This window comes from Anser anser (assembly GCF_964211835.1).
Source record: "Anser anser genome assembly, chromosome: 8".
NCBI lineage: Eukaryota > Metazoa > Chordata > Aves > Anseriformes > Anatidae > Anser > Anser anser.
The window spans coordinates 19969669-19996539 of record NC_139728.1 but is presented as its reverse complement, the minus strand read 5'-3'; the positions used below and the strand labels follow the sequence as shown (position 1 = coordinate 19996539).

At 39.5% G+C, this 26871-nt stretch overlaps 1 protein-coding gene across 4 annotated transcripts; it reads left to right on the top strand.

The window, feature by feature from the left end:
- The first annotated feature begins 122 nt into the window (after window positions 1-122).
- Window positions 123-26871, top strand: DNAJB4 (DnaJ heat shock protein family (Hsp40) member B4). Of its 4 annotated transcripts, none has more exons than XM_083846529.1 (4): window positions 123-254; window positions 17940-18226; window positions 20846-21420; window positions 23048-26871. In XM_083846529.1, exons 2-4 carry the CDS (start codon window positions 18016-18018, stop codon window positions 23279-23281), a joined length of 1020 nt encoding a protein of 339 aa, XP_083702655.1. In that variant the 5' UTR covers window positions 123-254; window positions 17940-18015; the 3' UTR covers window positions 23282-26871. The 4 variants fall into 4 exon arrangements, with proteins under 4 accessions (XP_083702655.1, XP_083702652.1, XP_083702654.1 ...); XM_083846526.1 differs by lacking the exon at window positions 123-254 and adding an exon at window positions 295-382; XM_083846528.1 differs by lacking the exon at window positions 123-254 and adding an exon at window positions 17228-17792.

Here is a 26871-nt window from a genome sequence, read left to right as displayed (position 1 = left end):
AGAAAGAAAGAAAATGGCGGCGGGCGGGAGCCTTTCACATTCCTGCGCGGCATCGTGCTCGGGGGGGGGGGGGAGCGCGGGGCGAAACCTCGCGAGAGCTGCGAGGGGAGGGGCGAGATTTCATCGCGGCGCCGGAGGCAACCCCGCGGCGTTGACGGGGAGGGACGCGGGGGGGAGGCGAGAGAGCTCGCGATGTTTCCAGAACGTCACGAGCGTGAGGAGGCAGCGGGGGATTGGGCTGCGAGCATCACGTGGTGAGGGAGGTGGCGGGGGGGGGGGAGAGGGGATGGTGAGGGGTACTTCTCGCGAGATTTGTGGGTGAGTGCGAGAGCAGTGCCTGAGAAGCGGGCCGGGCAGGGAGCGGCTGAGGCGGCGGCGGGCGGTGAGTGCCTTGGGGAGGGGACGGAGCGTTTAGCGCCCGGGGGGACGTTTAGCGCCCGGGGGGACGTTTAGCGCCCGGGGGGACGTTTAGCGCCCGGGGGGACGTTTAGCGCCCGGGGGGACGTTTAGCGCCCGGGGGGACGTTTAGCGCCCGGGGGGACGTTTAGCGCCCGGGGGGACGTTTAGCGCCCGGGGGGACGTTTAGCGCCCGGGGGGACGTTTAGCGCCCGGGGGGACGTTTAGCGCCCGGGGGGACGTTTAGCGCCCGGGGGGACGTTTAGCGCCCGGGGGGACGTTTAGCGCCCGGGGGGACGTTTAGCGCCCGGGGGGACGTTTAGCGCCCGGGGGGACGTTTAGCGCCCGGGGGGACGTTTAGCGCCCGGGGGGACGTTTAGCGCCCGGGTGCCTGCCTCTCTCCCTTACTCGGCCGCTCTCCCGGCCGTTAGAGGAGCGGTGTTGCCCTCAGCCCCGAGCCGGGCGCTGCCCGTGTGTCCGCCGCGTGACGCACGAAAGCTGTGAAAAAATAAGTTTTTTTCTCTTCGTGTCTGGTCGTGGGGCGCTTCTCTACGCCTCGCTCCCCGTCCTGCAGCGCCTGCGGGTGTCTGTGGCTTGGTTTGAAGCGCTCGCCGCTATCGCGCGGCTCTGACAGCTGTTTGTCTTTTCGTGGCTGAGCAAGCGTAAGCTTTAATGATAAACTGGAGCTGGTAGTGCTCTGATCTGGGCCCTGCCTGGGAGAGAGGGGGAATAACTGTCACGGAGTGGGGCTGGGAGCGCTGCAAAGGTGTGGTCACAGCCCGGGCAGAGAGCGAGGGTGGCTGAGCTGTATGGCTGTTTGTTGCCCTGTGCTGTGCCGAGGGGAAGGCTTGCACTCTTTTAAATCTATATGCATAACCTTCATCAGAGGTTATGTTAACTTACTTAAATGTTTTAAAAACACATATTAAATATATGTATTTTTAAATTGAAGTGTGAGGGGTCTCTTCCAGCCTTAAATGATACTGTGTTTTTGTTAGCCCTATTATTTAAGGAACAGTTGATTTGGACTTTACCTAGTTTTTGTCTATTTGCAAGGAGGGAACAACTTTGTTTAAAGTTGTATAAGAGTGTGTTATGCTGTCTTTTCTTGTGACTAGCCTTGTAGTTCCATGCTGTCTTAAGAAGTTCCTAGTTTCTTGCTGGCCCCTTCAGTTGTGGCTGTTTATAACCAGGATTGTTCTAGCAGGTGACTAGGTAATAGAAAAGGCGGCAGAAACACCTTAAGACGTGGTGCTGCTGCTGAGGTCAGATTATCCTGCACCTCCAGTCTAGGTAACCCTACCAAAGGAGACTGAAAACATGCTAGATTTTTTCCTTCTGCACAGTTTAGGAAGTGGTATAGCTCAATAGAATTTTAAGATTAATATATTTAATTTCCACAAAACTAAAATCTGTATGTGTGTGTAGGCAAATTACATTGTATAACTAGAGCTAAGTGAAACTTGCTGCTCAGATACCTTTGCTAAAAAAGGCCTGTTCAGAAGAATTGGCGTATGCTTTCTGTTAATTTAGCCGTGCTAATGTGGGGGAAGAAGACGAGGAGTAAAAATAGCTTTGGGAAAGTGGAAACTTTATTTTCATGCTTGACTCTTTGTTCTTTCAAAACAATACTTTGAGCTGGAACTATTTTTTTTCATTTCCTTTGTTATTGTGAAGTTGGCTACGTATACCAATCACGCTATGCAGATAAATAAGTTCAGTGATGGTAGTTGACTGATGAGTTGAAGATGATACTGGCTGCTGGCTATGTCTTTTATGGTTTGTCACTTTGAAGATGTGGAGCTTCTGTGTCATTTGTTTTTGTTGTTATGAAATGTGGTAATGACTGTTAAGTTCTGTGAGATGAGCCAGCAGCTGTGTAATGCTAATGACATTTCAAAGTAGATGTGTCTTGGGCTAATGAAAGCACTCAAGCACTCTGTACTTGTGGTACTGTAACTGTTCTAGTTAGATTCACTAGCAGCTAAAGATAAGTGTTAACTTTGGAATTTTTACCAGCTCTTTGCTAGTGTTTAAGGTGACGCTTCAGTTGAAAGTGGCGAGAGATGTTTAGTGTATATATGATTCTTTAATCTTCTGGATTCTTGAAGGCAGTATGTTTCCTTGTCTTAGGCCTTCCAGGTAGTTAGAACGCGAAGCTTAGCAAATTACAGAGGAACAACATCTTAAATGTTATCCTATACAAATATTAGGTCCTTGTTTTCATCATTCTTAAGTTGATCTAATGGCCTTTGTCAACAGCTAGAGTTGCTTCTATCTATATCTCCCACGATGGCACTTAGCACTTGTGTGCTAGAAACCCATGCCTCTTAAAAACTGTCTACGTTTCCCGTTATTAAATGTTACTTCCCTTGAGAAAATTACCACTATGCGATTAATTTTTTCTTTTTTTTTTCTCTCAGTGGAGTGGGGATTTAATCCCTGAACACTGCTGACCACAACATTCTTTCAAGTGCTTTTCTGACTTCATATAGCAATGCACACCAGGCTGTGATGCTTTCTCACTTGCAAAATTACTCATCGCGTATTTTTTCAAAATCTGCCTTCGAAGAAATTAAATGAAGTAGATCGGTGAACAAGTATTTGCACTGTTCTTCTAGAGCCAGAGGACTTTGATTGTGCTGTGTAAAATAAGCTTTGGTTCTATAGTAACATCTTGCTGAAAGATGTACAGTTGAGAAATCTACCACTTTAGAAATTTTAATTAGTGGACAACTTAAGAGATAATGGATGCTGCATAGCTTTAACATGTCTTTCAGTATTTCTTTTGGAGATTGGAGGGGGGTGTCTTCCCTTAAGCTTCTTAATGACATCTCTCATGTTATTCAGGCCACGCTTTTTTTCAGTAATCATCAGAGTAGAACATTCTGATAAATGTAGTTACTAAGAAACAGCTGACTTGGGGAAAAAAAAAAAGAGAAACAAAACCCTGACAAGTCAGAAAACTTAAGTAATGGAGAGTTCTGAAAAAAGAGAACATTTCTATTTTATTAATCAAATATTCTGTGTGTTAAGGAGTCCTTACTTCTACAAAAAGATACTCAGGGCAGTTCTAAATCTAACAGTTCAGTTGTTGTAGAGATGTAAATGTGGAACTAATCCAAATTCTCTGTACAAGCTGAGGTATTTCAGTGCATGCTTCTTTGAGGTCCGTTCCTTATTTTAAAACAATGTATTTTAATTTTGGTGGTCCGTGGTGACCAGATCTAAGGGTACGGCAGTCCTGAAAGAAGCTGCTACATGTAGGTCATCTCTCAATGGGTCATAAGCTAAAGAATTAGATTTCTTACTAAGTTGTTTCTGTACATCTCTGGATGTGGTTGTTTAACTTTGCCTCAGTATGCTGAACAGCACTAAAAGTGATGACAGTCTCTAAACCATTGTGGTAGTTTTACCCACTCTGCTTTCTGCAAATCATTGTTGGTCTGGGGAAATTTGCAATTGGCTTCTGCTGATTTCATCACTTTAGGAGATTGAAATCAACAAATTCAGATCCTGTCAGCTGGTGTTCCTGCACTGGCAAAGGGTGTCCAGGATCGGCAGTACTGCCAGTAGAAAACTCCTCTTATGTAGCTCCTGAGAGGAGATTGAGCACGTGTTCAATATCCAAACAAGAGCTGATCTGTCGTCATAAGCTTTTGTGTTTACCATATGTACATTGAAGTAGTAATTCTGAATTTCAGTCACAAATTGGGCCTGAAAGAGAATGTATTTGTGAAAAGGTAACACTAAAGCGTAACTTAAATTGCCTACAAAATCTTTGCAATGATTATAATTAGATCATCTTTTGAGAGAGATGAAGTTCAAGGGGAATGGTTTTTAGGGTTGAAATAGGAAGGTTGCCACACAGCAAATATACCTATCGTGCTATATTCCAGGCAGAGGCATGGGTTGCTGCTGAGGATTTGGAGGGGATAGGAAAAATCATTTGTGGAAGTGGAAGAGTGAATTTGCTCCCTAAGCCCGTTTCTGGTCCCCTGTGTACCAACTTTTATATAGTAAGCTTAAAAAAAAAAAGGTTGTTCAGGGTTGTTTTCCTTACATTTAGTTGTGGTGCTTTTCTTAGCAAAAATGTTGTGCTACATTAAGCATTTGAAACAAAGCTGTGTAGGTATTTTAGATTCCTTAGAGTGTTTTGCACGTTTTACTCTGTGGTTCTTATTCCATACGTCTTTGGTTAAAGGTATAAGTGGGATGAAGCTGATGAAAGGGAATTTAATAGTAAAGCTTAAAAGGGAAGAGGGGGTCTTTGCCCCAATGTTTCTGTTGAGCTCTACTCACCAATTTTATTCTGAGGACAGTTGAGCAATAAAAGAATAATATGATCTAACCTCTGAAACTTTTATTAGCTGACAGAAGGCAACCAAATGTGTTATGCCACCATCACAACTACAGAAAGATTAATGAGAGAACATGCAGTTCTGCCTTGAATACAACTGCAACATACAATGAGAGAGTGGATCACCGTCTAGTGATCTCTGCACAATGTAGTGCAGAGGCAGCTGAAGAATACTGGTTGGCACGGTAGTGTGCTCATCGGTCTCCAGTGTCCTACCTGCTCACGGGAGCTGGATGTTTTTCTGTGGAAGTAATGGGAAGGAAATCTTTGAGAGCCCAGAGCATTTGTTTGCTGTTAACATCTGCAAAACTCCTCCCAGACGGCAGAGGTGTGAAAGGTCTTGCTTGTAATAGATTGGTTGGTAGAGCTAGGCATAGAATTTGCGTATGAGTAGGGATTAAGAAGGGCAGAAATGGGGACCTGTGGGTTTCTGGTGGGCACCAAGTTGACCTTGAGCCAGCACTGGGCCCTTGTGGCCAAAAAAGCTGATGGTGTCCTGGGCTGCATTAGGGAGAGTGCTGGCAGCAGGTCGAGGATGGTGATCTTCCCCTTCTGCTCGGCCTCACCTTGAGTACTGTGTCCACCTCTGGGCTCCCCGGTACAACATGGACATGGAGCTCCTGGAGTGAGTCCAGTGAAGGGCTACTGAAATGATTATGGGACTGGAGCATCTCTTGTGTGAGGAAACTCTGAGGGAGCTGGGCCTGTTCAGCCTGGAGATGCAAAGGCTTGGGGGGATCTAAGCCATATGCATAAGTTCCTGAAGGGAGGGTGATGAGGATGGGGCCCAACTTTTCTGGGTGGTGCCCAGCGATAGGCAGTGGGCACAAGCCAGAACACAGGAAGCTCTGTCTGAACAGGAGGAAAAGCTTCTTTACTGCAAGGGTGACTGAGCTCTGAAACAGGCTGCCCACGGGAGTCTCCTTCTCTGGAGATATTCAAAAGCTGTCTGGGTACAGTCCTGGGTAATGTGTTCCAGGGGACCCTGCTTGAGCACAGGGGTTGGACTAGGTGATCTCCAGAGGTCCATTCCAACCTCAGCTATTCTGTAATTCATTGAAAATTTTAATTGCTTTGGAGGGATTGGCGTGCTTGCCTATTTTATAGGCCTGATCCTTAGTAGTATGCTTTCTGATACTGTTTAATTATAGCTAACAGCTTTGTTAATTTGTGAGCCAGACCAACTTATTTTTAACCAAATTGTGCTTAACCAGTCAAACAAACAAAAAAAAAACAGAAAGGTAAATCTTTTCTGAGAGCGAGGAAGGGAAAATGGAATACATGCTTTGGAAGCTCTTAAATGAGTAATCTCTTCAGTCCCTAAAATGACAATTAAAACATGTTTGTCTAAACTGAAAATCCTCTTTATTGCAAGAATTACATGTGTGTTTTAGGGGGGAAATATTTTCAGTGAAGCTTACGGATGAGAATAGATATAATTTCTTTAATAAATCAATATCCTAAGGCTTCTTAGGGGAAACTGTAGTCTAACTGCCACTTCAGTGTGGTGTTTAAAAGTATCTTGTTGTAATCATCAAAACCCCGGACCTCCATAACCATGTTGCATGGAATTGGAAAGGGATCAATATTGCCGTGTTAATCTCAGATCTCACTCAAAAAAATAAAATCAGTGATGTATCATCACAGCAAGAAAGCAGGAGGTTTCATAAGTTTAGCTTCTGTGTGTGTAGATATATATGCAAATCTTTTGACTGAGTTGGTATGTTTTGTGGAGAATCTAAACAGATCTTTTTTTTTGTACTGGCTATTGTCTGTTAGGATTATGTCCTATGAGTAAGCTGATTCTGAGTAATATTTTCATTAAACAGTCACAGAAATTATAGTTTAATTTGCAAATGTCACTGTTCTTTCTGCTGTCTTTTTTCTAGGAGGAGCAGGGAAAAGGTGAAAAAGGAAATGTCTTCCCATAGTAGCGAGTCCTTGAAAGACGGTTAAAACGTTCATTATTAGGTCGGGGAAGAATTTTCATGAGACTATATAATTTCTATAGTCTGTTAGTAGACAGAAAATGAGGTTTGCTATTTATTCAGAACATGCTCCATCTAGATTTTTTTTTGCTTAATTGTTCATCTTCCTATGTTGTACCTTCTTTTCCTCTTAGCCCAACATGCATTAGTTCTTCTGGAGGAATAAAGCCATTTAAGATATTACTGAAAGTAGGTCTGTCAGACTTCCCCCTTCCATCTTTTCCCAAAACTCTTCTAGATTTGACTTGGGGGCGGTAGGAAAACACAACTAAGAAACCTGGTTTGAGCTATGGTTTGTCAGAAACGTTTGAAAGAGTCACAAACAACTGTTCTGGCTTCTCTTGAAATAAATTCTAATAAATGTTACTAGGGCTGCCTGTATTTGTCTTCTGTAGGTGAACAGAAGGACATTGTTACTGTTTCAGTTCGAATCAAGTGTCTAGAGATGCTGATATACTCCTTTCAGGTGAAACAAAGTTGTTCTGACATCTCCTTATCAAATTCTTGTCTTTATACAGCTGTTTCAGCCTTGTGTGTAGAACTAGCTGCATGAATCAGAACAGCTGGGTGGGATTGTGATGAGCACACTGGAAAAAGTGCCTAGTGTGACCATCTCCTTTTGCTTATGTAAGAACAGCTGGGTCACATGTCCACAGCAAAAACGTGTGCCATTCCGTATTCGGTGATGTGTTAATAACTGTCATCTTGTTTGACTATAACAGCAACTCAAAACTATACAGTGTAGCTGAGTTGCTTTTTCAAGTAGAATGATTTGTCTTGCTGTTTCTCTATTAATCATTCTCCTGGTGCCCTGAACTCTCTGCTGCTGCCTTGTTGAGACAACAGGTCATTAATGATACTGTTTGGTGGAAGAAATCCCTTAGGAATCCTTTTTTGTAAATGAAGGAATCGTTACCATAGTTAAGGTATACACCAAAACATTGTTATAGGTGGCACTTGCCCTCCCTTTTCTGCAGGTGAAAGACTAAAAGAGGAGCTGTTGTATGCTACTTCCGCTGAAATAGAAAGCCTTTATTTGTAACAGCCTACTCATCCTAACATCTCCTGGGTGATAAGGTAGTTGTGATAACTATATGTAGGTTATCGAAATGCATTTTAAGTGCCTTCTAAGTCTTTTCTCCCTTCCAATTTCTTGAAGGCAAATTAGCAAGGGTTATTGTGGGAATTAGCACTATTTTTCCATTGTCCTTTTCCTGTTAATCTGTACATACCACTACCATTAGGTCAGTTCTCCTGCACTGGGACTCATTCGGTGGAAGAACTGGTAGGGAGCCAGTCATGGTTCCCAGGGTCTCTGAGCTGGTTGGCCTCTTGTCCAGTCCCTGCCTGGCGCAGAGCAAGTGCTGCTCCGGTTTGTGCCAGCTGGCCCTGGTCCATGGGGTGGAGAATGCTGGCCTGCAGAAGCAGTATATGAGCTGGTGGTTTGGTCTGTGCTTGTAGGGAAACTTTTGTTTCAGCCCCACTCTTGCAGCACAGAAGAATACATCTAGTGTGCAATCTTAAGCCATACTTGTTTTGAAAGTGGTAATTAGTTACACTTGTAAAGATGTTTCCAAATAACTTTTTTTTCAAACACTTTTTTTGAAAACAATACCCTTCATCATTTCACTTAGGTGGAAAGCAATTTAAATATACTTAATATTGATTTTTTTCCCAAGGTTTGTATAATAAACGTTGTCATGTCGGAAAATGGGAGTAGGAGTCTGTTTACATATCTCTTAAAGGTTTTGTGCATGAGCTGTTGGAAAACCTGTAGGCGGTTGTTGCTTTGTTTCCTAAGGACAGATGGCGAGGTGGCAGGAGAGAAAGCGGAGGTAGCATGGTCACCAGTAGTATTATGGTTTGTAATTTCCAGGTGGTTTTAAACAATGTGTTTCTAGTGTATGTACACTTCATACATATATATCTATATATATATCTATATATCCTTGACACTACTAATAAATGAGCTTAATGCTCATACAAAAACATACTCTAGTTATTCTAGCATGCTTTCTTGTAATATAGAGAGTATTCAAATACATTTTTTTCTTCCTAATATGTTAGGTGAAGCGGACCTTTACTGCCTGGCTGAGCCCATATGTTTCAACAGCATTTGTGTGCCCCTGAGGTTGATTGTATAGTGCTAGTGCTTGCAACTTAAGCTTCTGTGCTGGAAAATCTTAATTCTTTAAAACATGGAAGTGGCTGAGTTGCATTACATTGAGATTTTTCATGAATCTAATGAGGGTGCTCGTCACCAAGATGATGGACTGGTTGTCCATTAACTGGCCTGCTCAGCCCAGTAGCTTGCATTCAAAAGTGTCTGTAAGTAGGTGCTTCAGGGGAAGTGGAAATAAATCAATCTCATGGTTTTCATTTCCACCTTCTAGGTTCTGTATATTTGTTGCTCTGAGAATTCCTGCTCTGGCTTCTCTGTCGGGTAAATTCTAGTGGATCTCTTCAGTGTTTTCCTTGTGTTTTTTTTTTGTGTCCCCTCAAACTATTTTTGAGTGTGCATTGTCCTTTGGCAGGGAATTTTACCACTCACAGAATTTCTTAATTTTATTTTTTGAAACTGGCTTCTACTGGTTTCACTTAGTAGCTCTGGTGTAGGTTGGAGTAGATCATGAAGCAGTTCAGTCATACATCCTCCTTTGCTCTCCATCATTTTGTAGATCCTGTGGACGTGGGAGAAACCTGATGTGTCCATTGCAGTGTGTGATCAAGGCCACCTCTCCATGTGCATGTGTGCTGTTTCAGGACAGTGTTCCTTGAGTCTCAGTGATAGCAGTCAGTGAAAATACAGGCTTGCATGTAAAATTGAAGATATTTTACTACTACATTTTCTGCTTCTTTCCCTTTAACTGGTAAACTTAGTAGTAAATTGTGTGGATCTTGTCAAAATGTTTTCGTGGGCGAAACAGAACTTCGGATTCCATATTTTTCTTTCCTTTGGTGACAACAGTAAGAAGTCTTAAGGAGATGTCTTTCCCTACCAACACAGAGCATTTGTGTGTATAGATGTTTACGAAAGTCCGTATGGAGATGATGTACATAACCCCTTGAAGCTGGTGGTAGTGAGTGTGGTAAATAAGCCTAGCCAGCGGTGTGAGGGAAGCTCTTACAGGTTTTGCATATTGGCTTTTTTACATGGTGATGAATCAAGTTGCTTTTGAAGAAGAGACCTTGTGCAGAAACTTCTATGTGGGTGGGAATTGAAATGAACGCTGAAAAGAACTTATGGAATCTGTGTTGTTTCAAAATGGAGAAGCCTTAATCTGTAAGTGAAAATACCTAGTGTTTGGTGTTTTGTGGGGCCGTCCTCTATTTCCTTTTGTTTTTTGAAGCACAACATGGTACTTGACTGAAGCAGCTAATGGTGCCATTGTGAAGTAGGGGCGAGTTAGTTGTGTTTCATCAACACGCTGCATCATAACAGAGTTCTAAGAACTTTGTCTGCTTGTAAGATGATGAACATTCCCACTTCATGGGAAGTGAAACTCGAAAAGTTCTTTCAAGTGTATTCTTGCTCTTCAGCTCTGATAGAGATCGTGACTTAGAAGACAAGTATCAGGCATTAGAAGGCAATTTCTTGTTGATGACCTGTAAGTTTGGTATGTCGTGATGAAGGATCAGTATGTGTATGACTAGTGTCCTACTCATGTTTTCGGTGATAGTTGTAACCATGTTTAGAATAAAATCTGTCTGACTTAGAGCAGTTTTTCTTTTTCTTCTAGTGTTGTATGTACTTTCATGTAGGTCATGATATAAATAGTGGGAACAATCACTTTCTGAAGAGGAGAACCTAATTCTAGAACTTAATGTTGAATAAATAATTTTAAGTCTTAAGGTGAAAGTGATGGACACTTTTAGTTGTGAGTAGCATTTCTAGCTTTTGATCTATTGTTACAAAATAACAAGAAAATAAATGAAGGGAGTTACTTTAAATTACTTGCTAAGAGTACCTGTTTTCTGGTGTAGGGTTTTCAAATAAAATTGAAGCCTCTATGAATCATGAGCTTAAGAATTCATTTTGAAAGTTCAGAAGTGGTAGCAGCATATCTCTGGGTGATAGCAATATGCTTTTTGAGTTTTAACATTTGAACTTGACCTGCAAATTCAAGCTGACTCTGAAATGTAAGTTTAAAGTAGGACTTCCCACAAAAGACCTTAGAAAAGCATCCTTTGTCCTGTTGGTGGGAGCATAACTTCACATATATTCCAGTAATATTATAAAGTATTTTTGAAGCAGATACTATGAATATATAAATTATTTTTTTTGTTGGAGCTGGGGCTGGCATAACTTAAATATAATAAATTTAATTGTCTTAGAGAACTTCTTGAATCCTACAATTTCATTTAACTTGTTGTCTTGAGACAAAAATAATCAAGCCAGATCTTCAGACAATAGTATCAACTTTGAAATATATAAAGTACTGTGGGGGGGATGTTTCCCATCAAGAAGTGTTCAACAGTGACTTAGATACATCCCTAATGTGAATTCGGGGGATAATGTATAGTCATGATATATAGAAATAGGTCTATTCTTTTTTAATCTGTGAGGAAATAAAAAGTGTTGTTACTGTAAGCTTCAAGGGTGAATTGCATTAAATTGTATTGTTGCATGTGCCTCAGGAAAAATATATCTCTGATATGTTTATATATATAAAATATATTTAGTACATAAAAGAAACTATCATAAATATTTATGGTGCATTTTGATGTGTTTTTGAGTAGAGTATTTCAGAGACAGAATGTATGACATGAAAATACAAAAAGTGTGCCCTTAAATATGCTGTTTAACAAAGTTAATGCCACAGTCTGTTGTTATTTTGTCATTGTATTAATTGTTTAAAGTTTTTATGTGGTCTTTCACTTGTATAATTACCAGTATCCTTATGTACAATGACCTTTCTACTTACATCACAGTAGCAGCATATGCCTACAGAGAAGAGAAGTGAAATTTAAATTTTTATGTAGTTACTTGGATATGAAGTGAAGCTTTTCTCTTAGGGCTGTTGACTGATTAGAAAGAGCTATTTACTCTCTGCAGGCTTGCCTTGGCAAGTTCTGTTAGATATATAAATATCAACTGTTTCTTCTGTTGTAGGCTCTGAAATGTATTTCTGTAAATGAGACCAAGTTCTGAGCGCTTCTGTGGTAAAACACTAAATGCGTTCATGAAGGTGGTTTGTATGTACGAGGTCTTATGCATAGTCCCAAAGTCTTAACATAGCTTATAACAACTACATACAGTTGAAGACAAAGGGGGGAAAAATCATCATTAGTGTTTTTCTCCTCTGGGAAGATCATGGATGCTCTTTCAGAAAATTTACTGTTGTATATGGATGTGCGTTGTTCAAACCCTTTTAGACAAATATTAACTTATTCCATTAATTCACGTGGGTTTGCAAATACTACTTAATTGTTCAAGAGCTTTTTTGGGTAGGGATTTGGCTTCTCTGCCGTGACATTTATGTGCACATGTATATTTATAGTTGTGATCTGTCTGGAATTTGCCTTTGTGGTTTTGTTTGCTCTTTAACTTGTTCTGTGATCTAGTTGTCTTTCAGTTTTGTCTGAGGTTCAGTAGGTGAGGAATGCAAAAGTAGTGGCTTAACTAATAGAAATAGGAGTGTTTTTATTGAGCTTCAGGGAACGACACAGGTCTGCTTAGGAGCTTTTCCTTAAAATAACCATGTACTGATACTAACATTGTTAACCTAGAATTTGAGTTCACAGTGTCTGTTAGTGTGAATGTTTCCTTGTCTGTATGTTAATTGATTTCAGTTGTTCTTATTTAGGCTTCTTTGAATTAATTGCATTATTTAAAGTTAACATTATCAGTGCAACTGTTCTAAGATCTGGAAGTGGTATGACCTTGCTCCTGCTGTTCTACTGAAGTTACAGTGCATAGTCTAACTTGTATGGACAAATGATATGGTTGTTCAGAGAGAATAATGGGTAAGATAGTCTTTCAGTAAAATAATTGTTGCTTTAAAATAACTGAGAATACTGAGTGAGTAGTTAGATTCATTCTCAGAGTGAAGGTGAGCTGTTGAAAGAACAATTTTCAGCTTGTGAATTTCAGAAACATTTTTAGTTAAAAAAAAAAATCTATTACAAAAACAAATGCCGCTTCTTAACTGAAGAGCAAACAAAATCCTCTGTCAATGGAAAGGGGCTCATTAGGCAAGTTCTGTATGGATTCAAAATTAGTCTTCCAGAGTTAAGGAATGAGGCATGAGACTCTCATGCCTTTTGGTGATCACGGCATTTAGATCAATATTCTAGTAGAATTTAGAAAAAGCAGAAAAGTGTCTGTGGACTTGAATTAAAAATTAAACGTAACATTTTGAGTGATACATTGTAGAGAAGATATGATCTTTGTTAGGCATGTCTTGTAGATAAACAGCTGGGTAACATCTTCGCTTGATGTTTTAATATTTCAGCATGACACGCAGACTTACATGGATTGCAGGTCTGGTTATGTGTCTTAAAACATCTCCACTACATAGATTTTTTTTCCACTTTATCCTACAAGAATCAGATGGTCAGACATTACTGATACTTGGTCTGTACGCATGCTTCAGAATAAAGGCTGAGACTTTTGGTATAGAGGACGTCTGCAGAAGTATGCTTTTCATTTGTCTACCAAGTAACACACCCCCTGAAAGTGTATGGATGTGAAGTGGACTGAGTAATATTTTCAGAAAGCTGGGGTTCTTTCATCATGTAAGTTGTGTTTCATGTGCTTCTGTAACATGAGATTTCATACAGCACAGGCATCTGGAATATTCTGTTATTTCTGTTCCTTCCCTCACCATGGGATGAGGTGTTTGGGAAGTTGTTCTACCAATGTTTAAACCTTTCAATTTCAGTTGATTTGTCTCACACTATTGTGAACAGTGAGCATAATCAATTCTGCAAACCTGTTTTTTGCCAAAGTAAAAGCAACAGCTTCATAGACTCTACTCGATAGTACAGTACTGGAATGCAGCTGTTGTATCTGACTGTAAACAAAGACCTGATACAGGTGGAGAATTGATTCTTACTGGGGTATATCAATCAGAAGAGTGGATATGGTAGGATGAGGAAGAATGTTAGCTAACCGGTGGATTTAATTTATTACATATTTCCACTTTGCCGTGACACCAGCTGATTACTGGAGCTTTATGTTTGAGCATTTGCTTAGCACTCATTCAGGAGCACTCCAAATCCAAGTCTTCAATGATGGCTTTACTAATTTATAGATACCCAGATTAGCAGCTTGCTTCTGGGAGGCTTCGGTAAGTTGCAGGATGCAGTGCTGATGGCTTGTCACGTGCAGGAAGCTGGGAGCAGGATTGGCTACGTGAGATCTGTCAGGTTGTGTACTGTTAATGCTCCTTAAACAAATTGGATTACAGCAACCATCCCTCCTTTAAGTAAAAATTCAAGTAAAAGTCCAAGTAGAGGCTGAGCATGCATACCAGCATGCCACAACTAGAATTGTGTGTGAGAGCAGGTATGCTTGTAGTGCCTTCTGGTACTTGGCCACAAAGTGTCGACATCTGAAGTAAGGGGTGACTGAAATGCACATACTGACAAAATATCCTATGATGGTTATAAATACTACTGCAAAAGAAGTGGAAATGCAGGGATTTGTAAAGAATAAAATGATTCCATAAATGAATTCATCTGTCCCACCCTAGGTGATGACCTTATCTCTTTTTATAGAGAATACTCATTCAGGCATTAAAAAAAAAAAAAAACCCAAACCACAACTTACCCAACAGAAGCAGGATCTTTCCACAGTCAGGTTTTTTTTTTTTTAATGCTTCTTATTCTATGTATATGGTAGCAGGCAGGGTAAGACTATAGCAATAACATGAAATATGTAGTTCTTCTTGATAGGTGTCTTGTTTTCTAGTCATGTGTGTTTATTTGAAAGGACTGCAGGGTCAGGAGTTCTTGTGGACAGTGCATGAAGGATTTTCTTTTCATGTTAATAACTATTGAAGGGGAATGTGGGTTAAAAAGCAAAATGAACAATGAAGATTCAGAGTTCTAAAAACCTACCGGTTATGATTTTATCTGCCCTTGAAACTTCTGTAATACTCGAAGACTGGAAGATGTAAAAACTTAGCACGTTTACCAGATGGATTTCATTATCTGAAGAAGTGCCAGTCTGATTAGTGTGATCGCTAGATATTCAACTTGTGCACGCTGGAGTTGAAACAATTTTAGTTGTTCCACTGATTATGAAAGACTTGTATGCCACAATCTATATGACAATTTGTTTAAAGAACTTGATAAACATGTGAGAGGTACTGCAGCCTATTTATAATCTCTGATTGTATGGTAAAAGGAAGGTCTTGCTATGGAGAGAAAGCAGGAACATACTTTCTGGAAGCACGTGTTCCAGTTAACCCATCAACTTTTAGAAAATATGAGGTTCTAAGCTGTAAGTTAATTCTGTGAAGATCTCCTGTAGGGCAGAAAGTAGAAATAGTATAGTTGTTACTGTGGACCTTACTCAGAATCTTAAGGCTTTTCATTTTTAGGGAATAACTTACCTAATTAGGGTATAACTTGGCACCAGCACCAGAATAGCACGTTCCCCTCTGAAAGGAGAGAAAGGATGCCTGAGCTTTTACTCACTGATTGTCAGCAAAAAGTCCCAGTGTAACTTTTTAAAGTTTTGACGCTTGAGTGGAAGAAAGTTTTGTTTTAAGGAGAAGTCCTTACTATTATGTTCTTCAGTGAAACCTAGGAAGTTAATTATTATGTCTTTAAAAGTCCCCTCCACACCCTTTTTAATTGCAACTCCTTGGGTATTCTTTTGATAGCTATTTAATATTTTCAATGGGGAAAATATTCTTTTCAAACTAGCATATATACCTTCTTCCACTTCCATTGACCAGAGGTTTTGAAAAACCTAACGAAAAATAGTCCTGAGACTAGTATGAGGTGTTGCTGTCCTGACAGCTCTATGATTCATCAACACTGTGACACAAATAGTACGGGGTCCTTCTCGGACTCTCAGTGGGAGTACCTCAAGTGATATAAAACATGACCTCGCTAGAGGTTGCTGTGTGATGGAAGCACAGCTGAGCATTGTAACTCCTTGCACTACTAGTATTGCAAGAGAATTTAAGGCTGCTCTAAATCTTGTATTAATAGTGATGAAGTTTGCTGTTGTAGTTCAGAGTTAGTGACTCCTGGATTTGGATGGTGGTTTGTCATACTTGCAAGTAAAGTAGCTTCTTAGAGAGTAGTAGTGTACTTTAAATTAAATCAGTTCAAGTCCTGTTTTAATTCAAGCTATTGCACCTACTGCCTTAAGATTTTGTTAGTGGAAAAATGCTGAATTTAGGATGTGAGTCTACGAGAAGTTATTGGAATAGTAAATTACCCAAACCAGTACATTTTAAAGGAAGATAGGAAGAAATGGGTAACTGGTAAAAGACTAGCTCCTTGTGGAGCTTAATGACAACCTCCTCCTTCAGCTGTAAAAAGAATGGATTCTGTAACCTTGTGGCTCCCAGAGTTCCAAAAATGTAAATCAGTCCTTAGAGATTTGGTGACAAAGGGTTCCAATTCTTCTCAATACCCTTTGACCTCTGTTGGATTTGAAATAATTATAGGTATGCAAAATTCAAGCTTTTTCAAATAGCAATGAAACCTCATCTTTGTACTGTTCTGTCTTTAACCTCACTTGTATTCCAAGGGGATTAAGAAAAAAAGGCAAATCCCGGATACTGGGAATCTGGTCAATTCTAGCACAGCAAGTGGAAAAGAGTAAATATGATGTGGGGAATAGGGTGATGGCACATAGTGGGGAGAGGGAATCTCTCTTTGTAGCACTCTGGTTTAGACAAAATTTGTAATCTTTTCTGGTTAGCCCCCTAGTAGAGCAGCTTCTAGAAACACACTTCAAATATAATACTTCCTAAATCAAAAGTTGTGTTCTCTTCTAGAGTTTGATGGTCCTTTAGCTGCTATATGCTTTAAGCTTTAAAAGCTTAAGCTTTGTAGCATTATAAGGAAGATGACTGAGTTTAAGAGATGTCGTCTTAAGTATGACTAAAATTGGCTTCTTTTAATGTTTTGTTCCAGGAAGGAGCATTTTTCAAGCTATGCTAATCAATCTTGAAGTTTATCGCAGTACTGAAAAGCAAAGATAATTTCTTAAATAAAAACCAAAAGAAGTCTTAGAGGCTGAAGCTTGTTGCCATTCCCTCTGTAGAGCATCAGAAACACTTAAATACTTAAATTTGAACTTAAATACTTAAATTTCACTTAAATTTGAACTCCATATTGTAAATCAAATGTATAGGAATTAGGTTGTCTTCTGTTAGCGTTCACCTGATGAGATGTTAGTATTTTCTTGGTATGTTGTTATACTTGTATAACAGTCTTAATACTGCCTCTATGTAGAGTGAGGGATGAAACCAACAAAACAACCATATTTGGTCTGCTTTGAGTGGCTTGAGTTGTGGTAAATTGTCATTTGGTTGTCTTTTTCCCCTCAGGTTTGATATCTTACTATTTAATAGTACTTGGCTGCAGTCAACTGCAGCTGAAAGTAGCTTAATTTTATTTTTTTTAAGAAATGCAGTTAGCCTTTCTAAAGCTTTGTAGTTAACTTGGGTGTAAAATACTTTGCAGTCCTTGTTGGAAAGGGTTGATGATACATTCAGAAAGCAGTTGTATGTACAGCTGTCTACAGAAACTGAAGTAAAATGCTATAATTATTTTGTATAGGCTACTGAATTACTTTTAGGGTAGTTATGTCTTTTACACCAGGGTGGATTCAGCTCTGTTGGTGAAAGGCACTGTATCACACTGTTGAACATTTAAACTTTCTAGTTGCTTGAGGAGGGAGGAAGTAGTTGAACAATTTGCACGAGTGTGTGCGTGCGCTTGAGAGCAAGCGAGTTGTGCTGACTGTTCAGCGGGGGCAGTCTGGGAAGTGACGTCCTGCACTATTTGTCGTTCTAGAAAGAGCCAAGACACGTAGTGGAGATGGGAGGACTCTAAAGAGGGCTGTGCCTTATCCTGTGTGTATAATTATTTATAAATGAGCAACAGGGGAAGGAATGAAATACGGCTAAGCTGTCTAGCATTTCTTTAACGTATCAGAGTTTGTTGATTTTTGTTCTCTTTGTTTCATTTCCAAATTTTGTCTTTATTTTTTCCTTCTCTAGCATCTCTACATTGCTGAGACACTGGATACTGGTTTCTTTTATAGCAAGGAAAATCTAAATTCCTTCAACTCTCAGGATGGGGAAGGATTATTATTCTATTCTGGGAATTGAAAAAGGGGCTTCTGACGAGGATATCAAAAAGGCTTACAGAAAACAAGCCCTTAAATGGCATCCAGACAAGAACAAATCTCCCCACGCAGAGGAAAAATTCAAAGAGATTGCAGAAGCTTATGAAGTGCTGAGTGATCCCAAAAAGAGAGACATTTATGATCAGTTTGGAGAAGAAGGTATGTATGTCTTTGTTATTGTCTGTGAGTGGTCACTTTTGCTATACTGAAAGAAGCAAAATAAATGTAGATGATGCATGGAAATGTGATGTATTGAGTTTTTGGCAATGTAGCTGTACTACTTTGATATTTGACTTATTTCTATTAGATTTTTAATGTAAAATGTATTTCACAGCTTAATTAGTTTTAATTTCTTATGTTAATGTGTTTTTTTGTTTTTTAAAAGTCCCAAATACTTGACAGGCAAAAAGTCACTGGACTGAAAAAGTTTGACCCATGAAGAGTTTTCTGGGATCTTGTTGTACTGCTGTCTTCCCTTGCTCTAGCACTTCTTGATGTGCAATTGGAGAGCTTGACAGATTCTTTTTTAAGATTTTTGGTAAAGGGCAGTCTGCTTGATCTCGGCAGGGCAGCCCTGAGCAGAAGCCCAGGTGTCCAGTCTGTAGTTGTTCTTGGCTTCTTGCCTGGAGAGGAAAGAATTTGGCTGATGTCATGAAATACCAGAACAATTTTTTAGCTTTAATTGTAAACAGTGATAACATGCCAAGAGAATGAGGCCTCAGAAATGTCATTTTTATCCTAAAATGGTTATCTGGAGAGGATGACTTTTTTTTTTATTATTTTTGACCAACATGACTTTGCCTCAGTCATAAGAGGATTGAGCAACAGGGGAAGATGTTAACAACCCTCCTCTTAAATGTACTGGTATCAGAAGTTCCAGATGAAATAGTTCCTTCTGTGTTAACAAGGAGGCCCACTCATTCATTTGCATTTGCTCAGGGCCACGTGTTTTTTTTTTTTAATTAACAGAGGACACTTAGCAATATTTTTGTGCTGGAAATTGTGGGTTCTTATAGTGAGATTTGGCACTTTGTCATCTGTAGGACTTAATACAATTATTAATACCCATCAATTCATGTAGAAGGCCTTCAGCTCTTACAGGTGATGCAGTTTTTCAGCTTTTTGTTATGCTGCAGGTGTCCAAAGGCTCTAGTGCTGTTTTTGAAACATTCTAGGAAAAGGTGCTCGTTTAGATACTAGAGGCTTTGTTGTCACTTGGGTCTTTTACCTTCTTGTACTTCTTCATTCTCTGGTTTCCTTTCTGTATATTATTATAGAACTACTTACCTTGTGGATTCATTTACACTTTAGATTCTTGTGCAGTAGCTCATCCTAACTACTTTCCCAAAATGCCATTTTTGTCATTTTCTCCAGACAGCTTGAAGTAAAACATAAAGCAATGCAGCCTTTCGCATCATAGTATTGCGTACTTGAATCTAAATGTTCAAAACATGGATTTCTATTTATTTTGGGCATAATATTAATCGTAACAACTTCTGGAAATATGTCCTGATGACTCATTTGTTCTCTAAGCTTTTCCATTGCTTCTGAGAGTATAATTAGCAGTTCTGAGGGAAAGGTAGAGGGGTAGGAAAGAGGAGGGAGGAAACCTCAGCATTTCTTACAACTAGGAACTTGATGTACCTTCAATTAAAAACTTATGGCTAGCTATTCTTGGAGGTGTTATTCCATTACCACAGATCGGATCCACTGATCTGGTTCTTTGACATGAACAGTACTATGACACAAGGATGTACTACTACACATTGCTAAGTACTTTTTAAATGGTCTAGTACTGAGATGGGGAAGACTTGGATTTTAACATCTGTCTTGGTTACTGTTGATAACTAGTATTAAGGTTGTGCATAGAAATTCTAAAATGCAGATAAAAAGATTTATTTCAAATTTAGGGAATGAATGCTTCCATAAAATTAAACCCTCAAATTTTACTGTAGGTGTAGTGCTGAACTCCTGTGAAATGAAAAATAAGTTTAAAAAAAATAAATTGTCAAACATGATTTTAGAAATACATCTCTTATGAAAACCTTCATGTTTTTTAATCTTAGAGGTTTGAGACAGTGTTCTGGTGTTCTGAAATGCTGGAAAGTACTATCTAAAAGGAGGAAATAGGTAGAGATAACCTATCAGGAGGGGTATTTAAAACTGACTTTAGCCAGGTTTAGAATGAGGGAGGAGGAAGTATGAAAGACCAGCCAATGAGAGTCATAAGGGAAGTCTTATCAAGAAGTAGTTAAATGTAAATCTTTTCTTGGGGAAGATAGAGATAGAGAGCTATTTGAGAACATTGTGATTTATTTGCACAGATGCGGTGGCAGTGTATATACACGATTTTTGTAGGTCTTAAGAACTTCTAAGCTATTTTTATTTGTGGCTGGATAGAAAGGTGTTCCCGAGTTTCTTCCATATTTTATATCATAGCACCACAAGCTGCAATAAGTTTGGGATTCTGAGTTGAAAATTAAAGTAGTATTACAGCTGCTGGCCCATTATGTTACTTTATTCTCAAACTGAATTGCAGGAAAACAGAGGTAAAGCTGTTTAACACTGGATTTGAGTAGAACTGTGGAGCATATGAGAAACATTATTGTATGAATTACTGCTTGACACTGAATGGTCTGAGTTAATCTCATTGAAGAGGAGTCTTTTCACTCGACTGTAAAGACATTGTCTTGTCAGTTCTGGTATCTACTGTTGCACTTTACAATAAATGGAATATTAATATAAGCTTTCTTTTTAAATTTTACTTGTTTAATTTAGGTCTGAAGGGAGGAGCTGGAGGACCTGATGGACAGGGTGGTACCTTCCGATACTCCTTCCATGGTGACCCACATGCTACATTTGCGGCTTTCTTTGGTGGCACAAATCCTTTTGAGATCTTCTTTGGAAGGAGGATGCCTGGTGGCAGAGATACTGAAGACATGGAGGTGGATGGTGATCCATTTGGATCTTTCACCAGCTTCAGTATGAATGGTTTTCCAAGGGAAAGGAATACAGTTGGTAGCCAATTACGTCGTAAACAAGATCCACCTGTAATTCATGAACTTAAGGTGTCATTGGAAGAGATATATCATGGCTGCACAAAAAGGATGAGGATTTCACGTAAAAGGCTGAACCCAGATGGTAGAAGTGTCCGAACAGAGGACAAAATTCTCACTATTGAAATAAAAAGAGGATGGAAAGAGGGCACTAAAATCACTTTTCCAAAAGAAGGTGATGAAACACCAAACACAATTCCAGCTGACATTGTTTTCATCATTAAAGATAAACCTCACTCGCATTTCAAGAGAGATGGATCAAATATTATCTATCCTGTTAAGATCAGCTTAAGGGAGGTAAGTGTCTCTTTTGGTGGAACTCAGTGTTCAAACCTATTACGTGGTACAGTAGCTACACAGCAAAAGCTAAATGACAGCAATAAAGTGTTTTGTTCATTTTCTTAGAGAGCATTTCTCTTTTCTGAAGTCAAAATGTGGCTACAGAGTATAGTTATTTATAGTGGAAACACTAGCTGTTTCTATGTAAATGGAGTACCATTTCAAGCTGTTTATAGAGGTGGAGGAGAATGAGGGTGGAAGGGTAAAAGTGAAAGTTGGTAATGGCTTAAATCTTTGTAATTTACCTTTCTAGAACAACATATGTTAGGTATTGGATTAATAAATATATCTGCTATAGCATGCTCCTTGCTTGTGTGATCTGATTGCGATAGAACAAAGCAGAAATGTCTTAAAATTCGTTGGCAATAAAAATATTTAAGCCTGTCTTTTTATGTCATAAGTTATCTCAGTGTGATTTCAAAGTAGGTAGAGATTGATTTCATGAGGATAAATTATTGTGAACAGGTGTCACAGGAGCTATATATAACAACAAAATGTTATAGCCTTTTTAAATTCTGTTCCAAGAACAAAACACACTGGCTTTGAGAAGGAAAAATCAGACAACTGGGGAGAGTTCTTCAGAGTCTGAAGGCTTGAAATAGTCATAATTGAAAAATGAATGTAGCAGAGTGTGTCCTGTGTTTTTTTCTTCATTAGCATTAGGTGAAGAAGCAAGCTTTTTACTTGCCTTAGGAACTATTTGTGCATATTATGAGCTCCCTTCTTAAAGTATTCCTAGCTAAAAATACATCTGAAGTGAGATGAAGCACTTAAAATAGGGTCAGTGAGAGAGAAAAGACAGTATTTAATTATGACATGAATAGTACAGTTCCTTCATAGATAAAAGCCTATTTAGACTTACTGCACTATTACATAATTGTGAGCATTATCAGTATAGACCAACTGTGCAGGGTCAGATGAACTTGGAGGAATCAGTGTCTATCAGAGACCCTAGTAATTAATGTAAACAAACCATTGAGTATAGCAGGAGACAGCCTGGTTTTCCTGGTCATGTTTTAATTTTGGTACACCAAAATAGTCTTTGCTTTGCTTTTAGCATCGCAAATGCTTGTCTAAGACAACTGTCAAATTTGATGTCTCTGCTTATAGACATTTAAATGTCATTCTGCCATTTGTAATACAGGTTGATGAAGTATTACAGTAAACCCCCATGCAATGTAAACAAACAAAAAATGGAACAGGATTCTAAATTTACAGTGGAAATTGAGAAGTCTCTGTGGAGACTTGCTACTAAAGACTTGCAAGCAGTGTTTTCACCCTGCCTTCTATTACCATTGTATTTGATAAAGTTGTGGAAGAATATATAAGCTCAATTACTCTATAGTGACCATAAGCCTGTAAATTCTATAATATTAGTTCTGTAATATTCAGTGATAAATTGAAACCTTCCCTCCGTAGGAAAGGAGCACTATTTGAGTTTTGATATCTCTGTAGTTCATAGTTGAAGTCCTGTTTGCAATGCTAGTCGTTTCTAATTAATCCAGATTCAGTTGTAGGTACAAACGAAGTTATAACCAATTCCTTTTTCTTATGATACCATCTTTTTTTTTTTTTTTTTTTTTAGGCCTTGTGTGGCAGCTCTATCAACGTGCCAACGATAGAAGGAAGAACCATACCCATGACAGTAAATGAAGTTGTAAAGCCTGGGATGAGACGAAGAATTATAGGATATGGTTTGCCATTTCCCAAAAATCCTGACCAACGTGGAGACTTAATTATAGAGTTTGAAGTAGTTTTCCCAGATAACATTTCTCCAGCATCAAAAGAAGTACTTAGGCGAAATCTTCCAGTTTCATAAAATGAAGACTATGTCAACTGTTTAAACAGGACACTGGAAATGCAGAAGACTGGCAAGTCTGTGCTTTAAAAGTGCAATCTGTAACAACTAGTGGAATATTTGTTTTTTGTTTATGGGATGGGTGGGGGGAAATACTGTAATGCTGCATGAGAAGAAAAGGGTTAAGTACAAGTCACAGATGACTTCTGCAGTATAATTTACAGGGAAAACCACTCATTTTTATTTTAGATCTTCCTAATCAGAAAAGTTTATTCAGTATTTTGCTTAATGTAAAGTGTAGTCAGTTTTTACAAAGTCAATGCATACTTCTGATGAAGTACTTGAGCGTTAAGTACTTTATTTCGTAATATCCCTACTGTATCTATAGCATTACCTGTTTATATGGAAATCGGACATAGTAGTAGAAATACACACATGCACAAATATTTTAAATTGCAAAATAGATATTTTGTTATGTTGCCTTCCACTGCACAAAGCATAGACTGGGAAAATCAGCTTGGACTCCTGAACTGCCCCCCAGTGAAGTGAAAAAATTCTTTATTGCCCAAGAGCGTGAGAGGACTACATTGTAAGTTGAGCTAAGAGCATGTAGCCTGAGGAGAAAGGAGCCATTTGCAATGGGATAGTTCCTCCGGCTACAGGCAGAACAGCAAGAAAGGATTCTACAAGTACATAAACAGCAAATGTGGGCCTGCTGTCAACTGCAGCAGGGAAACTGGGTAATAAATGACATGGCTAAGGCTGAGGTACTCAGTGCCTTCTTTGCCTTAGCCTTTACCAGTAAAATCAGGCTTCAGGGATCCCAGGTCCCTGAGACTCAGATGGGAAGCCTGGAACAAGGAAGAGCTACCCTCAGTGGTGGTGAACTGGGCTAGGGTGCTCTTAAACTGGATGTACAGAAGTTCATGATGCCTGACAGGTTGCACCCAGAAGTGCTGAGGGAGTTGGCTAATACCCTTGCAAGGCCTCTCTTAATTATATTTGGTTGTAGTATTTGGGAAAGGTTCCTGTAGACTGGGAGAGAGCAAACATCACTCCTATTTTCAAGAAGAACAAGAAAAAAAAATGGGTGATCTACAGGCCAGTCAGTTTCACCTCAATTCCTGGAAAGGTGATAGAGAAAATCCACTTGGAAAGCATTTCAAAATGCATGAAGGACAAAGAGGTCCATAGTCAACATAGATTTACAAAGGGGAAATCACGCTTGACCAACTTCACAGGTTTCTACAGGGAGGTGACCAGCTTGGTGGTTAACGGGAAAACAGTCCATGTTGTTTACCTTGACTTTAGGCAAAATGGCAAAGTACAGGTTAGATAAGTGGACACTAGAGTTGGATTAAAAACTGGCTGAAGGAGTGGGTGCAGTGGGGTTGCAATCAGTAGCACAAAGTCTACTTGGAGGTTAGTCACTAGTGGTATACTCCAGGGCTCAATACTGGGGCCAATACTATTCAACATTTTCATTGAATGCCTGGATGAGGGGATGGAATGCACCCTCAGCAAATTTGCAGATCACACAGAACCGGGAGGAGTGGCTGATACCACCGTATGATTGTGCTGCTATTCAGAGGGGCCTTGACAGACCAGAGAGCTGGACACAGAAGAAAGTTCAGTGAGGAAGAAAAAGTCCTGCTCCCTGAGGGTTAAGTCCAGGCACCAGTATACCCTGGGAGCTGAAGGGCTGGAAAACAGAATTGCTGAGAGAAGACTGAGGTCCTGACAAAGTGACCATGAGCCAGCAGTGTGTCTTTGCATCAAACAAGGCCAATGGTATCTTGAGCTGCCCTAGAAAGCATTGTCTGCAGGTCAAGGGAGGTGATCCTTCCTCTCCACTACACAGTGATGAGGCTGCGTCTGGAGTACTGTGTCTGATTGTGGGCTCCCCAGCAGAAGAAAGATACTGACTTGCTGGGGTGAGTCTGTGAGAGGCTGAGAGAGCTGGAACTCAGCCTGGAGAAGAGAAGGCTCCAGGGGATCTTATAAGTACCTTAAAGGAGGGAATGAAGACAAGGAGCCAGACTTCACAGTAGCACCCAGTAACAGGGTAAGAGACAGTGGACACAAATTAAAGCACAGGAAATTCTATCTGAGCACAAGGAAGCACTTGGTTTTTACTGTGAGGGTGGTCAAACACCAGAACAGGCTGCCCAGAGAGATTGTGGAGTCTCCATCCCTGGACATACTCAGAACCCAACTGGACATGATGCTGGTCAACCCGCTTTAGGTGATCATGCTTGAGTAGGGGTATTGGGCTAGATGATCCCCAAGAGGCTGCTTCCAACCTAAAGGATCCTGTGAACTTTGACGTAGCAGTTTCCACAAGACAGTGTTAAGGACCATGTTCTGCAAATGAGGCTTAACCCAAAGATGGGTGGTGCTGATGTGATGGCGAGAATCCATAGGAAGTAGGTCTTTAATGGAGTGGAAAGATGCACAAAGAACACTGTAGAAGTGCACTGTAGTACAGGTATTTAAAAGATCACGCTGATCTCAAGTATGCATTATTTTCAAAGACTGAACTTTATTCCAACAATGAAGAAAAAGCCCAGGTACTACTTAAAGAAAAGTCTGCCTAAGAAAAAATGGGATAGGGGTTGCCCATAAACTTTTTATGTGCTTGCATTGATTCTTTTTTTTGAATACAAATATTATTTACTTGTCTTTAGAGTTGAAAGGCGAATAGGGAAAGAGAGCCCGCTGTAATAGTCTAGTTTTATAATATAGTACTAGGGCTGGTTCCCTTGATTGTGGCTTGATTTTGCTGGAAGAAATGCCTTGCAGATGTTCTCATTACTTGAGTTTAAAACCTTAACACAGTACTTTAGCAACAACTTCAAAGATTTTTCTTCATAAGAAGAAAGAATATAGAGTTTGCTGTTAGCCTTTGCCTGTGGAAATTCAGTAGTTACCTGCTCTGTTAGGTAGCTTAAGAAATAGCAGTGTTATCTTCATATAAGTGATTTTCTGCAGAAAAGTAAATCATATAGAAGTTGGGAATTAACTTACAATAGCTTTTTAACAAGCACAAAGAATCCCGTTTTTTGTTACTCAAAGGACTAGAACTTCTGAGAGATGCTGTTTGAGTCAACTTTTCAACTGCTGATCTCTTCGTATATTGTCTGTTGTAGTCCTTAGATCTACAAGGAGCTGAACAAATGCTGGAGCAGTATCACAAAGGGAAAAACTTGCTGCTTAGTGCTTATGCGTAATGTTAATGCTCTGTATTGTTTGTTTAAAAAAAACACACTATGTTCTGTATTGCATTTCTTATGTGGTTTTTAAGTAAAAAGTGTAAAGTTGTTTTTTAATTTCCTTTTCATCTTTTGTTATGATGACAGATGCTAAAAGCAACTTAAAAAAAAAATCATCCTGAAATGTGTATGTCTGTTTAAAAGCTAATATAATTGAGATTTTGTAATCCAGGAACTTGTAACCTTAGTCCAACTTTTAAAAACACAGCAACTAGAACTATCTTTTGTAACCATCTCCAGGTAAGAGGATTTGCAGTATCTTGTGCATTTAGAGGCATATGTACAGCAAACTAACTTTCCAACTGTTTTCATGCTCAAAATACAGAAGAACTATAGGAA